The 13,598-nt window shown below is 40.6% G+C and overlaps 2 protein-coding genes and 1 long non-coding RNA gene across 5 annotated transcripts in view; 2 read left to right on the top strand and 1 right to left on the bottom strand.

Annotated features, from left to right (window-relative positions):
* LOC145456454 (uncharacterized) overlaps positions 1–13,598 on the top strand; it is a 156,421-nt gene that overhangs the window by 22,697 nt on the left and 120,126 nt on the right. The gene's annotated exons all lie outside the window — the stretch shown is intronic.
* The window catches only part of LOC145456418 (pre-rRNA-processing protein TSR1 homolog), a 157,222-nt gene that overhangs the window by 28,925 nt on the left and 114,699 nt on the right, over positions 1–13,598 (top strand). The gene's annotated exons all lie outside the window — the stretch shown is intronic.
* The window catches only part of LOC145456303 (uncharacterized), a 63,774-nt gene that overhangs the window by 3,301 nt on the left and 46,875 nt on the right, over positions 1–13,598 (bottom strand). For all 3 annotated transcript variants that reach the window (XM_080334382.1, XM_080334381.1, XM_080334380.1), the window contains exons 3-14: positions 10,515–10,578; positions 10,344–10,454; positions 10,054–10,157; positions 9,853–9,895; positions 9,736–9,787; positions 9,555–9,675; positions 7,796–9,495; positions 5,092–5,196; positions 2,788–5,036; positions 2,542–2,721; positions 2,313–2,440; positions 1,997–2,171 (exon numbers count right to left, since the gene is read on the bottom strand). In XM_080334382.1, coding sequence (XP_080190508.1) covers positions 1,997–2,171; positions 2,313–2,440; positions 2,542–2,721; positions 2,788–5,036; positions 5,092–5,196; positions 7,796–9,495; positions 9,555–9,675; positions 9,736–9,787; positions 9,853–9,895; positions 10,054–10,157; positions 10,344–10,454; positions 10,515–10,578 — 5,032 coding nt within the window. The remainder of the gene's footprint in view (positions 1–1,996; positions 2,172–2,312; positions 2,441–2,541; positions 2,722–2,787; positions 5,037–5,091; positions 5,197–7,795; positions 9,496–9,554; positions 9,676–9,735; positions 9,788–9,852; positions 9,896–10,053; positions 10,158–10,343; positions 10,455–10,514; positions 10,579–13,598) is intronic.

Raw genomic sequence — 13,598 nt, 5'->3', positions numbered from 1 at the left:
TGAAATGACAAATGTGTTCGCAACCGCTATTCTCCAACCCCATCGCATGACCGTCGACACTTTACTACTTGTCGCTTCACCGTGTTCCCTACCGACTCTGTCATATGTCGCCTTCATAAGCGCACATAATGTTGTCATATTTAGTTAGCAGTGCTCTCTCATTACCGACTCTCCCATATGACACCTCCATCAGTGCACATAACATTCTCAAACTTACTTATCAGTAACTCTTATTTACATGCTGTAGGCCAAGGTTGATGTCTGATTAAGAGGCTATTTCAAGTCGTTTCGGCTCCCTCCTATCTTTTCATTATATCTCAATCTTGTGGTGTATTCATTAAAAAAAATTAAAAACGATGATGATGCTTACCAGGTATTGAACTAACACAGTTAGTGGTCATTACTGCGTATCGTATCATAATTCGCGAATATATCGCAATGTCATGGTTGTGGGAGTGAACAGTGGAACATACGCGAGCATACGGCAGCTTCACGTGGCATTTACCTTTATAGCGAAATATATTAGCGAGCTTGGCGTTGCCCAGTGTCCAGCGTAGGAGCCTCAGATGGAAATTATTGACGTGGGATGTGCGGGAATGGATAACTTTGCGCCCTTCTAATCTTCAATCGCCCGTAGGCCGCAATTTAAACCTCATTTATCATGCCTTGTGAAAATACCAAATCTTCCAGTCTCGTTTCAATACGGCAGGCGATTCTTACATTAGTTCAGTCATTATCAACTGCACAATGCACATGCACAATTGCACATATTGACGATCAAAAGGATCTCATCACGCACGCCAACTATCGCCTGCCAAACTACAAGAACACAAGGTCACACGAGGGCAGCATGTAGCTAATCACGTGCGCTGGTCTCACACGTGGCCATTGTGGCGTGAAAGGTCAATAGTCACGGTCGATTGGAAAACAAGTCAGTTAGGTGCGCAACAAAATGTCGTTGGACGTAAGCGAGACTGCGGCGGATATGAATACAAGTCATTTTTCATTGTGGTTGCTAATGTCCCCATTGACCAGTACAACTTTGCCACAGCTTTTTACCCACTGCCTAATGGCTGAGAAACTAATGTAATCACTTCTTGAATAAAAATATATCACAAGAGAGAAAACAACAAAAATCAGTACATTTGTTTGGCCGTCAATCGGCCCTTGACCCTGACACTATCTTCTGTCTGGACCAAATAGGCACAAGAATTAAATATGATAGAAATACTATTCCAATATTATGAACCTTGTTCAACTTTGGAAGCGCCTGCACGTTCGTTGCAGAACATTGCAGCTTTGGAAATGCTGAACACTGAACAGTCAAGAACAACGAAAGTACATAAAATTTTAGTTATCAATTTATCACCAATGTATCATATCTAATCGCCTCTGAAACAATCGTATTTGCTGATCATTGATCAACACATCTCGCCCTCGCTAACTGTTCTCAAAACTAAGTGCTTAGACTTCGATCTTTCACTCGCATTGCATGTACGACACGTAAACCATATTAATTAACATGAATATTGCCAAAAGACAGCAAGGTTGCAATACATGCTGAATGGAAGAAATGCAGCAGCTCTCAACCTGATGCGAAACCTGTTGCTATAACTCTACCCACGGAAATACAATACTTTTAGCACCATAGCACACAAACCATTTCAGCAAGAAAGTTTAGGCATGTCTGGAAATCACAAAAATGAGATGTAGCACCCACAACGCACAAATCCAAATAATCTTACACAGGGAAAATATTGAAAAGCAAACAGTGGTTCAATACAAGAATTCGGCGTGTTAGAGGTATAATAATGTTTTAAGACATGCAAGTTGCGAAAATCTGGTTTTGTAACACACAATATACCACTTGAACGAAAACTATCTATAAATGTCGACACTCGACAATATTAAATTTTTGTTTAATTCTTTTCACAGAGTGCTAGGGAACGCGGTATAGTCGACTACTATTAGACTAATTTAAAAATGAAAACCAAACCTTTTAGCAGCGATAAACTTTCGTCTCCAAGTTTGGGTATTTCGGGACCGCGTTGATTCAACACTGGCGGCGCCAATGAAAAGGGTTTGGCATTGTCAGAGTCGTAAAACACACCAGTGATCAAGTGAACATTGAGCGACGACTCAAATAATGATTGCAGACATCCGGCATTATGCTGTCATTAAAATGTTGCCGTCAGTCAGATAACGATGATAAAGCGATATATCGAAGTTGGATCATACACAAATAGTACAGACAAATATCAACCGACAACTCGATAAACATAACAATTTCGCAAATGCAAAATCAGCAATACCTTTTTCAGCAACATGGTTTTTGCATATCTTTGCATGTTCACTGCATCAGTTCGGATTATTGCTTTCATTCTACTTTTACGTTTACAATCGTCCTCATGCACAAATGTACATTTACGTTTCCTGTTTCCTGTGAAATACGCTTGCATTAACGGGGACAGGCTTTCCGTCACAGTCACATCCCATCCTCCAAAGACGACATCAACATACAACAATTTCCACCAGTCGTACCTTTCAGTCCGACCACGCATTGCTCCTCTGAGTCCTTTCGGTGATAAGAACGCAACTCGCTGCTTCCCCCATGAGACACGGAATCGTTGAGAGTTGATGCGGCATTCAATTCATCGGAGACGTTGCTAAGTTGGTTCACGGAAAGCTCCCGCTGCTTGTTTGCCATCTCCACGTCGAATCCTGCCAAACATTTTACGGGTTAATTCTCGCATCGCACCGACTATAAGGTAAGTTAGCGATGCTTACCATGACTTTGCTGGATTGAAGTTTGGCCAATATGTGACTGCGAGCTTAGGGACAGTGGTGATGGGTTTGAAGAATCTTCTTCATTGGTATTTGGACAGTTCCGATCAACAGTTTCCGTTGTGATTTTAGAGCAGCCCATGTTAAACTTGTGATTGTACAGCCCCTCATCCTCTGTTTTTCCCTTTGCTTCATCTTTTCCCGGTGACTGATATGAAGAGTTTTCCCACCAGAAAGAGCAGTTTTTCCTCTTTTTTATCATTCGCTGAGCTTTGACACGGTTGGAGAAGTTATGAACATCGACTAGAGCTTTCCCGATCTTTCTATTGTTTTTGCGTTTATTGAGCGGCGTCTTTCGTGGGTTGGCAAAACAGAACTTCAATGCCGACGTCAGTTTTCCATTTGCTTGCCAAAGTTTTCCGCTGCTGGTGCCATATGAGTTGCTTAAATTTAAACCATCGCCGCATGGCTGTTGCTTATTCAATTTCCGTGAAATATTATCCATCGAGGTGAGAACAGACTCGTAGCTTGGGTTGCTTCCATGTTCCTCAGTTTCGTAACAGCAATTATCTGCTTCCATGGGGAATTGGATGGCTGTTTCCAATATCCCATTGATATTTGAAGACGGTTTTGATATTGCTGTCTGTTGAAACGTGGCTGCATCGGTCCTTGCACCTGCACAGTCGTCGAATCGATCTGTCTGTACTTGGTCCATTTCACATACACCATTAAGAGATACTGTAGTTTCAGACTCCGCTGTTTTAATTGCATCCTCACATGACACAATTTCAGAAGGAATGGCCCAAAGTTTTTCAAGTTCGAGCACAGTTTCGCTTTCCCATTTCGCACTTGTCTGAAGAGATTCATCTACGTCAGGTTGCTCATATCTACAATGTTCGGCGGGAGAAAAGCTTGGAGAAATCAAGGCGGAGACAGCAAATTCAGCCTCCTTGGACGTAATAACTGCACACATATACAGTTCGGGATCGACAATTTTTCTGAGGGTGTTATGAAACGGTTGCCTCTCACGCGGAACTGTTTGCGAAGGGCTCGCATTAGAGCATACGATAGAAGCATATTTCACAGTTGACTGGGGTACAACACCACTGCTTTTGATTTTATGTGATTTTTGTGTAATTTTCGTAACTCCAGAACACAGCCTCGCTCTTTTGGATGCCACCTTTTCTCGTAGATTAGGGTGATCGTGAAATACAGCGGGAGACGGCGCTATGGGAAGAAAACCAACTTCTTCGAAAGAAGGAGAGTAGCTTGATGAAAAAAGAAAGGACTTGTAGGAGGATGAGAACATCTTTTTCCTTTTCTCTTTTGATTTCATGCAAATCCTCAAAGCTTCTCGTACGATTCCTTGAGATCTGTTGCACTTCATTGCACCCGGGGGCTTGTGGTGCGATATAGTGGATAGTTTGTGATGGAATTCCGACGGGGAGGCATGATTTGGCTGTGCTGGGCGAATTTTCAATGAATTATTTGTCATTTGTGAGAGCTTGTGTGCTAATTTTCTTCCGTCGATTGATTTCCAGTTACCGTCACAGTCCCGTTTGTACCTCAACTTCAATTTCTGTGTACTGCCACAAAGCATCATCTTGTCAGGGGCATCGGATGGATTGATATTGGCCACAGACGCACCCTCTCTATGAAGAGAACTAACTGATCCTGGTTTATCATTTTTAGGACTGGAAACCATACCGTCTCCCTTCCGTTCACAGTGATCATTCCTTGTGTTTGTTTTGTTTGAGATTATCTCAGAGTTTACTGCAGGTGCAATTGGTGTAGCAGGATGGTGCGAACTCGTACCTAAACTAGCAGTGTGTCCATTAATACAATATTTGAAAGTGCTATGGGAGCCCAGGATATTTGGTGGTTCGTGTTTGGCAAGCGATTGATGTTGACTATCGCTCATCCCTTTGCCTCTCGTGCTGTAATGTGAAGATTTCATAATGGGATTTTTTTCGCAAATATCATCCCCATCGGATTTCAAATGGGCACATGAGTGTAAGTTCACATCACTAATCACAGACCCTTTTGATTTTTTGGCTTTCGAGTTCTTGGGCTTTTTTTGGCCGTTTTTTGAACTGGACTGTCGGTTGAGAAGAGCCTGTTTATGCTGCAATATCTCCTCATGAAGGACAAGTTTAGATACTCTACTGAGTGTTTTCGGTATCCAAGGACAATCTTTATACTTCCTAGCAAGAGCGGCGTTGGAACCAGCAACACGCACCATCTTTGAGCATCTGCAACAAACAGCTTGAAAATTGACAGGCACACATAAAGAATTTGAATACTCACGAGAAATCAATAGTGAGAGCATCACCAGATTTGTCACAGGAGCACAAATAGTGAGAGAAGTGAGATTTCATCGGTTCTATTTTACCTTTAGCTGATCGCTGCCTCCTAAAAACACACAATAGCACTTGGTTGGACTTGGAAAAATATACAACTTGAAAACACAAAGATAGGTGTCACAAATACAGCCCGCGAAGATTTTGAGTAGATTGAAAAATCCCCGTATTGTAGTTAAGATATGTGAGAAGTGAGATAGTATAGTAAGAAATACTTCCCACAAGGCAGCAAATGTCAATTATGTCATATTACAATTATTCGACAGCGATGTTATGGTTTCAGCATCAGGAAAAAGTTGGTGACGTTGTCATCCAATTCCCAAAACTCACTAAAGTGTACACCGAGTTCAGATTTTTACGGAAAATTATACCAAAAAGTAGTTACCGCGAAGCGAAAAAGCCAAAGCGAAACTGATATATGCAGGTCACATGGAGGATATAATAGTTACAAAAGTGTAATTCAAATATATTTGGTTGCACTTTAGTATGGCAGTATCGTTTCCGACTCAAAAGGTCCTAGACAGGCAGAGAAGTCCGAATCACGATTAATGATAAATGAGCAAAATTCTAACTTCCGCATTTACGGTTAAATATCTTGAATTCCTCACAACGCAGAGTTAGTTATAGATTACGACTGAAACAAAGGGAGCATACACATTTGCCAACATATTTCGTAGTTAAAGTCAGTGTTTCAGCGGTTGAATTCTAACGGCCAATCATTGAATTTCCTGCCAAAATTCAATTGTTTGAGAATGACGGTCTTGCTAGAATATAGGGTAGGGGTGGGCAAACTTTTGAGCTCGCGGGTCGCATTCAACATCTGAATCCATTCACGGACCGCACTATATAAAATTGGGATTATAAACCAAATTGCAACATTGGTATTTGATTATATAGTGAGGACAGGGAGATAAAATAGGTGCCAAACATTGCTTTTGATGATATCGTATACGCGTCAGAAACATAGTGGCGAGATTGTATAGGCTGGTCAACCTCAATAACCAATTTGTCAAAACTTTCGAGATGAAAGTCGGTTGTCCCGATTCTTAAAACAGGATTTAAATTTAAATCTGCGAGCACTGAGCAGCGATCTGTTCATAGAATTACTAATTCCACTTTTGGTACAGTTCCAGGACACACAATGCTGACAGCATCATAACCATGTTCGCTTCAAACACGCTTCTACTATGTGTAGATAAAATATGAATACCCCAATTCTACGCATACAGAAAACGAATCTACCTAAGACACGTGCTAATCGTTTTTTTATAAGCACATCACTGAAATAATTAAAACTGGAGTGGCCAATCTGAAATCACACTCGTGAATCGAATTATGTCAATCTCGTATAGGATTTCTGTGATGTTTAGCAGTTGAAACCTTTCAAACTTCGTGGGCGATGAAATCGGGCTGTCGGTGCTGTCCCAGAAATTAAACATAAAAATATTATAGGAAGTAGGCCTATTTAACCTTAGAACAGTGGTTCTCAAACTTCTTAAGACACGCCCCCCTTACGATGGTGAAAGATTGGGCACCTCCCTTATCGTCATATCACAAAACGCAACCAGGATGCTAGCAAACCTAACGGATAGTTTGATGGCATGGAAGGTTACGACTGTGGATGAGAGATTTTTAAAAATGAAATTCAGACTATATACAGATAAATCACCAAGAATTGGATGTAAATCGCACGGAGCGCGAAAATTTTTTTTAGTTGAGCTCAGCTTCGCACCACCTATCAGATGCTTTCACGCCACTAAGGGGGGCGCGTCCCCCCAGTTTGAGAACCACTGCCTTAGAATTATCATGGTGAAATATATTAAGAAAAAGTTTAATGAAGTCCCTGCATTATTTCGATTTCAAGTAGGCCTACGCATTTTATCAATATTTTAAAAAAGTTTCATTAGACTCTAGACTCTCGCGGGCCGCACAGAACGGTGTTGCGGGCCGCACGGGCCGTAGTTTGCCCACCCCTGATATAGGGTCACCATACGTCCTCCTTTAGGAGGATTTGTCCTCCTTTTTCAGGTTTTGGAAAATGTGCTCCGACTTCGAGGACGCCTTAATGTCCTCCGTTTTGGCAATTCGTCCTCATTTACAGCTTTTACAGCTAAGATGATGGATAGATTCGAGTGAAAATGGACATAAATGACGCTAAATAGGAAATTCGTGGTTCGATCGAAAGTGGCGACCTTTTTTTTTAGTCAACGCCACTAATTTTAAATAAAGAGTGTGTAAATCGGGAGTCGAACAAAAGTGATGACTTTTTTTAGTCAACCCATAACATTTTTCAGCAAAAATAGCTAAATCGGCTGATTTCAGTTTTGATCAACTAACTTTTCTGATATGGCGAGAGTGTCTCCTCTCCCAATTCCAAAATATGGTAACCCTATGATCCTTAATGTAATATACTATTATGAAACAGGATTGATAATAAAGTATTCAAGCGAAAAGCAAGGGTATGCATTTTTAGGTAACCTATGGGAAGCATTTGAATGTTCGAGCCCACGAGCAGTTTGAAGGTTTGAATCCGGCCCGCGTCGCAAGTTGAGTTATACACTCCTGGTCTAAGGCTACCTTAATCAAGAAACCCATGTAGCAAACTGAAATGCATTGCTATGGATCGTAATGAGCAAGTCACTCTTACATACCTTGTAAAATACGATTTCAGAGAGTCATCTAAATTTGTGACAAATTTAGCCAAGTATTCCGCAACATATATTGAAAATTCGCTGCGCGTCGCATCTGAGTTTCCATCGTCAATTGCTTCATTGGATAAGAGTAGGGAAGTATCAGCAGATTCCACTCCGGTTCCGGGCATCGACAACGAAGATCTTGAACCATAACTTGAATCCAAATGATCAGAAGGTGGTGTATTATGGTTTGGATTTTGCCAGTTCTTCAAGGGGGAGTCTGAGTTTGCTTTTATGCCTGCACCATGCCCCTTAGAGATATCTGCGATTTTCATACCAAGCGTTGGTGACTGGCTGCTGTCATTTTTCATTTCAATGTCTACCAGAGGCAGCACTTTTTGTACCAATACCTTAGTATCCTTTTTGGGACTCTGATCAACAGAGGGTTGAGATGCATCACAATTGGTTGAAGAATTAAACGACAATGACTGAGGTGTTTCAAGCATTTCGCAGATGGTGAAAGGCGAGTCAAGAGCTTTTTGGGAATTACAGGTTCCATCAGATTCTACTTTGATATTGTTATCAACAGATGTTGTGTTTTGATTGAAATTTATATCTGGTAATATTTGGAAATCAGCACTGTCTGATATCGTTGGTGATTGATTGTCATCATCGTTCATATCACTATTTGATGAAAAAATAGATGGCAATAATGACAGGTCTGCTGAAGATGTATTAATTTCATGTTCTCCGCCAATGGCAAAGGGTGAACTATCTTCTCGGGATTCACACCTATCAGACACCGATTTGCGCTTACTTCGAAAGGGTGTCATGTTTTGGTTGAGATTTACATCTGGGAATAACTGGAAATCCAAGCTGTTTGAAATTTCAAATGAAGAATCGAGCAGTTCTGAAATGTTGCCACGATTAACTGGACAGCGAGTCACAGGAATATCAACATCTTCTAAGAGTTGCTGATTGATTTTATGTTGGTGACACGTTGGCCATGAGATGCCGTCGTTAGGACGATGAACCCTGAAATTTCGCATGACCGGCATGTATGGTTGAGGATGTTGACCTTTCATGCCAACAATGTGTCTTAGTTCCCATATTTTGGCAAAGCGCTGCCGAAATTGTTCTAATGTATATATAGTATCAGTGAGGGTTTCTTGTCGAAACTTGTCATCCAGATATCGGACATATACGTCGTCATCAGCAGTGTAGCCCATCCAGCTGTGTTTATGTTTGATAGCTTGCATTAATTTAACATGCTTTGGCTTTTCACACTTTGGAAACGACAGTTTATGTTCATCGTACAGTTTTTTAGATGGAGGTAACAACTTCTTTGGTTTAATCAATAATTTTCGGTGTCCTGACTTCTCAGTTTTCTTTGATATATCTGAGGTTAGTGTTGATGATGGCTGTTCGGTAGAGATTGGTTTTACAGCAATGTTCTGAGATAATTTTTTTACAGGAACAGATGGCACAAGAAATTTATCCTTGCAGACATCAGAATTCGGTGCAAAGCCACCATTACGAGCTTTGGGAGTCCCATGTTCTTGAGCTTGGCCGCTGCGTCTCATTTGGTCAAGTTTCTTCTCAAAACCAAGAAACATACGCCGGCATGCTGCGTAATATTTAGAATGTAAGCCCGTTGCAGATAGTGGCTGCGAGTAATCTTTGTCCATGGAGCATTTCAAGCAAATCATGTATCTTATCTGTAATATTATAAAAATCACTAAATTTAGTGTACCAATCAATAACAAAATATTCTTACCCTCAATGTGGTAGTAGATTCAGCAACAGCTTCAATACCATAGGATCGACGCTGCATTGCGTAGTTTGCTAGCACCGCAGTATCTCCCTGCACAGTCATTGTTATCGGAGCAACTCTCACACTAAAAGAGAAAAAAGATTTGGACATAGCTACACTTAACTGAGTGGGACTTCAACAGTACCTTTCACCCGAATTAGAAGCTTTGTGAACAACCTGAGCAGGCGATTCCATATCTAAATGACATCCGTAACATTAGATCAAATAGGGAAGTAGATATTACTGATATCAAGCAACTGACCAGAAACTTTCTCCAAAGCTCCTTGTAATGACTGCAAACCATCCTGTTACACAAAATTAAACGTGTGAGACAACAAAAACAAATCAATATTGTTGACCTATTTCAATATGCCTACACTTGATTACTATTATCAAGCCACAATAAATATAATGATATTAACAAAAATTTGAACATCAAGCGCTACCCTACCCATGACATTACCTGAACTTTTCGGATAATACGAGACCAGTTGCAGAAATTCTCCTTGTCATCATATTTTTCCTTTATTGCTGCATGGACTTTCACATTGTGCATCTTCATTAGAGCTTAAACAGACAAAATAGCCTTGTTGTGAGAAATTGAAATATCAGTAAATGAGGGTGAGTAATCAGCCACCACGAGAACACAGGAGAGAAATTAACCTCACAATAAGACCAATTACGCCCATTCATGGTTCATTTATAAACTGAAACAGCAGCAAACCTATACCAAGTGTTTCATGCAAATCTAACCTTCACCGGCTTTCTCGTAATTCAAGATGAGTTGTCTCCCTGACAAAGTCCCATCATATTTCTCAAGGTCTTTCCATAGCTTTAGAACATCAGTCCAAGCCCGTTCAACATCTATTGAAAGTGTATAAAATTAACAAAACAAAGTTCAACGGAATAAAATAGCGATCATACCCCCTTCGTTAATGTCATGAACATATCCGTCATCATCTTTCATAAAATAGTATTCCCAGAAATCCTAAAAAACGTAAAAATGAAAATCTGATGGACACTAGACATGGCATAATCGTAATCATAAATTTTTTTCATGTAATCGATTGCATTTTAGTTTGCTAAGGACCATGAACTGAAAGAGGAATAGTATGTGTCGGATTTGTGAACCTTAAATGCTCATCATTCCATCACAAGGAATGTTCATCAATTATGTTGCAAAAAATTGTCCACACAACACATAATTGCTGGTCGATGAATATTCCATGTACGATTGTACGTACATCGTACAGTGTAGGCGAAGTGACGTAGCTAGTCAAGTATTTGAAGCAAACGAGTACCCCTCCGTCAATTACAGATGTTTATTATCTGGATTGAAAGAGATCAATTACAAGGAGGATTGTAGGTGTATCGAGGGTCTTAACTGTCACACCCCCAACGCGCAATTGGGGGGGGGGGGCAAATTTGAAGCGGGCTTAAAATCACTTGAAGGTCATCACTTCAACTTTTTGGTGCGCAGCTTGGATTTCCTGTGCGCAGAGATCGTGTCAGCACTCGACCCAGATCGCCAGCAAGAAAACGCTGGCCGATCATGCCCGCTGCATATCAGCTTTGATATATCTGTCCAATTGTCCACTGTCTATAAGGGTTTGAATGGTCGATGGCAAATAGTCATGTCCTCGCAATCTCAACCACACTCGCAGTTTGGGTTAGCAGACGGGAGGTCACGAAATAACAACAGGCATCAAAGAAATTAATAACAATGGCCGCGCAAAGATGTCTAACTATCGATTACATGCCCTAAATTTTCGAAGACATCACCTCTATCCTACTTGTAAATCTGGCCGGAAAAGGATCAAAAATATATAGTCATATATACAGTAGGCGCCGGACACAGATATTTTGGGTACGCTACACATACTTGGCAATTTTTAGGGTACCAGCCACAATCCGCTAGGCATGAACCGTCCTAAACTAGCAGGTGAATTCTGAGATATAGAAATAACTTGCAAGGTATTTCCGTTTATATGCTGCTGCGTATGTGCGCAAAATAGCAACACACCAGATGACAAGACTGTGACATCAATATTAAAGACTTGCATCTCTACACAGGCTGATCCCTCAGTTTGACGAAGAGCTTTTGATTAGAGAGAATCAAAAGTGCTATGAACTGTAGGTGCACTGGTGTAGCATGATGTGTAATGTAAAATGTAAAATGTAAAATAACTTGAAGGTCATCACTTCGACTTTTTGGTGCGCAGCTTGGATTTCCTGTGCGCAGAGACCGTGTCAGGACTCTACCCAGATCGCCAGCAAGAAAACGCTGGCCGATCATGCCCGCTGCATATCAGCTTTGATATATCTGTCCAATTGTCCACTGTCTATAAGGGTTTGAATGGTCGATGGCAAATAGTCATGTCCTTGCAATCTCAACCACACTCGCAGTTTGGGTTAGCAGACGGGATGTCACGAAATAACAACAGGCATCAAAGAAATTAATAACAATGGCCGCGCAAAGATGTCTAACTATCGATTACATGCCCTAAATTTTCGAAGACATCACCTCTATCCTACTTGTAAATCTGGCCGGAAAAGGATCAAAAATATATAGTCATATATACAGTAGGCGCCGGACACAGATATTTTGGGTACGCTACACACACTTGGCAATTTTTAGGGTACCAGCCACAATCCGCTAGGCATGAACCGTCCTAAACTAGCAGGTGAATTCTGAGATATAGAAATAACTTGCAAGGTATTTCCGTTTATATGCTGCTGCGTATGTGCGCAAAATAGCAACACACCAGATGACAAGACTGTGACATCAATATTAAAGACTTGCATCTCTACACAGGCTGATCCCTCGGTTTGACGAAGAGCTTTTGATTAGAGAGAATCAAAAGTGCAATGAACTGTAGGTGCACTGGTGTAGCATGATGTGTATTCATTTGTATGGCAAATGATGCGATTGACATCTGCTGTTTGTTTGTAAGTTGTTGCAGGGGCTTCGAATCGTTGACATCACATCTCACTGGTAAACTGATGTGCTAATGGAACTGAATCTTTGTTTCTCTTTCGAGTTCTCATAGTATGTGTGTGTGGAAGTGGAGCTTATACTGACTTATATATATCATAATATGCGTACGCTCGTCACCGCGAGGAAGCTCTGATCCTTGTGTTATAGGTATGTTACTTAACCCTAATAAATTGATGCTACCTTGGTAAAGTTGCCAGATTTGAGAATCTAGTCACAATATACAAGCGACTAGGTGATTGTTGACATTATACGCTCAAATAGTAATTATTTGGAATTAACATTGCCTATTTATCAATGTTGCCGAATGATGACGTCACTACTTTTTGACATCATCGAACCCGCATCCGTACGTAAAATTAGCATCCAGCGTCTATGATATATGTAACCGCTAGGGCGATTTTTTTGACATGTCAAAATAAATAAATTTTGTTATAATTGTAGCGTTAGGTCAAAAACTTGACAAAATTGTTTACAAAGTCAACATTTTTTGGCAACCTGTATTTCGTTTGTATCTTAGAAGTTTGTAGCCTACTTAACCCTTACGAGGTGGGTGTATCATATATGATATGGCATGTCTCCGAGACCGATTTCTCAATGTACACACGTCCTAGACATCGGGTATTACGTTTTTTGAAAAGCTGACACTTTTCTGATGCATTTCGTACCTTACTCAAAAATTTTGGTTCACAAAAATAAAATAAAAATAAAATAAAATTTCCGGATCTTTTCGAGTGGGAAATAGTGTTGGAAAATCTGCCAGAACATCAGAAGTCGACATGTACGGTATTCTGTATAAATTTTCACCATTTCAAACATCAAAACGTGTTCTGGAGAGTTTTCTGGGGGATTTGTTGATTTGTGTCACGCTTCAGTGATTTTCAAGAACTAGGTCAAGTTCAAGTGCAAATTCAGACTGCATACGAGTCATAAACTGGTTTACTGTGCCTGCAAATGGTTGGACCTGACAAAAGAAAGCATACTGCGTTGTTTTATGCCATAAAACAGACGGT

This window comes from Botryllus schlosseri, chromosome 14 (genome assembly GCF_051294905.1).
Source record: "Botryllus schlosseri isolate E-star chromosome 14, Bs_hap1, whole genome shotgun sequence".
Lineage (NCBI taxonomy): Eukaryota > Metazoa > Chordata > Ascidiacea > Stolidobranchia > Styelidae > Botryllus > Botryllus schlosseri.
Note: the sequence above shows the minus strand (reverse complement) of the source record. Positions and strands in the feature narration are given on the sequence as shown.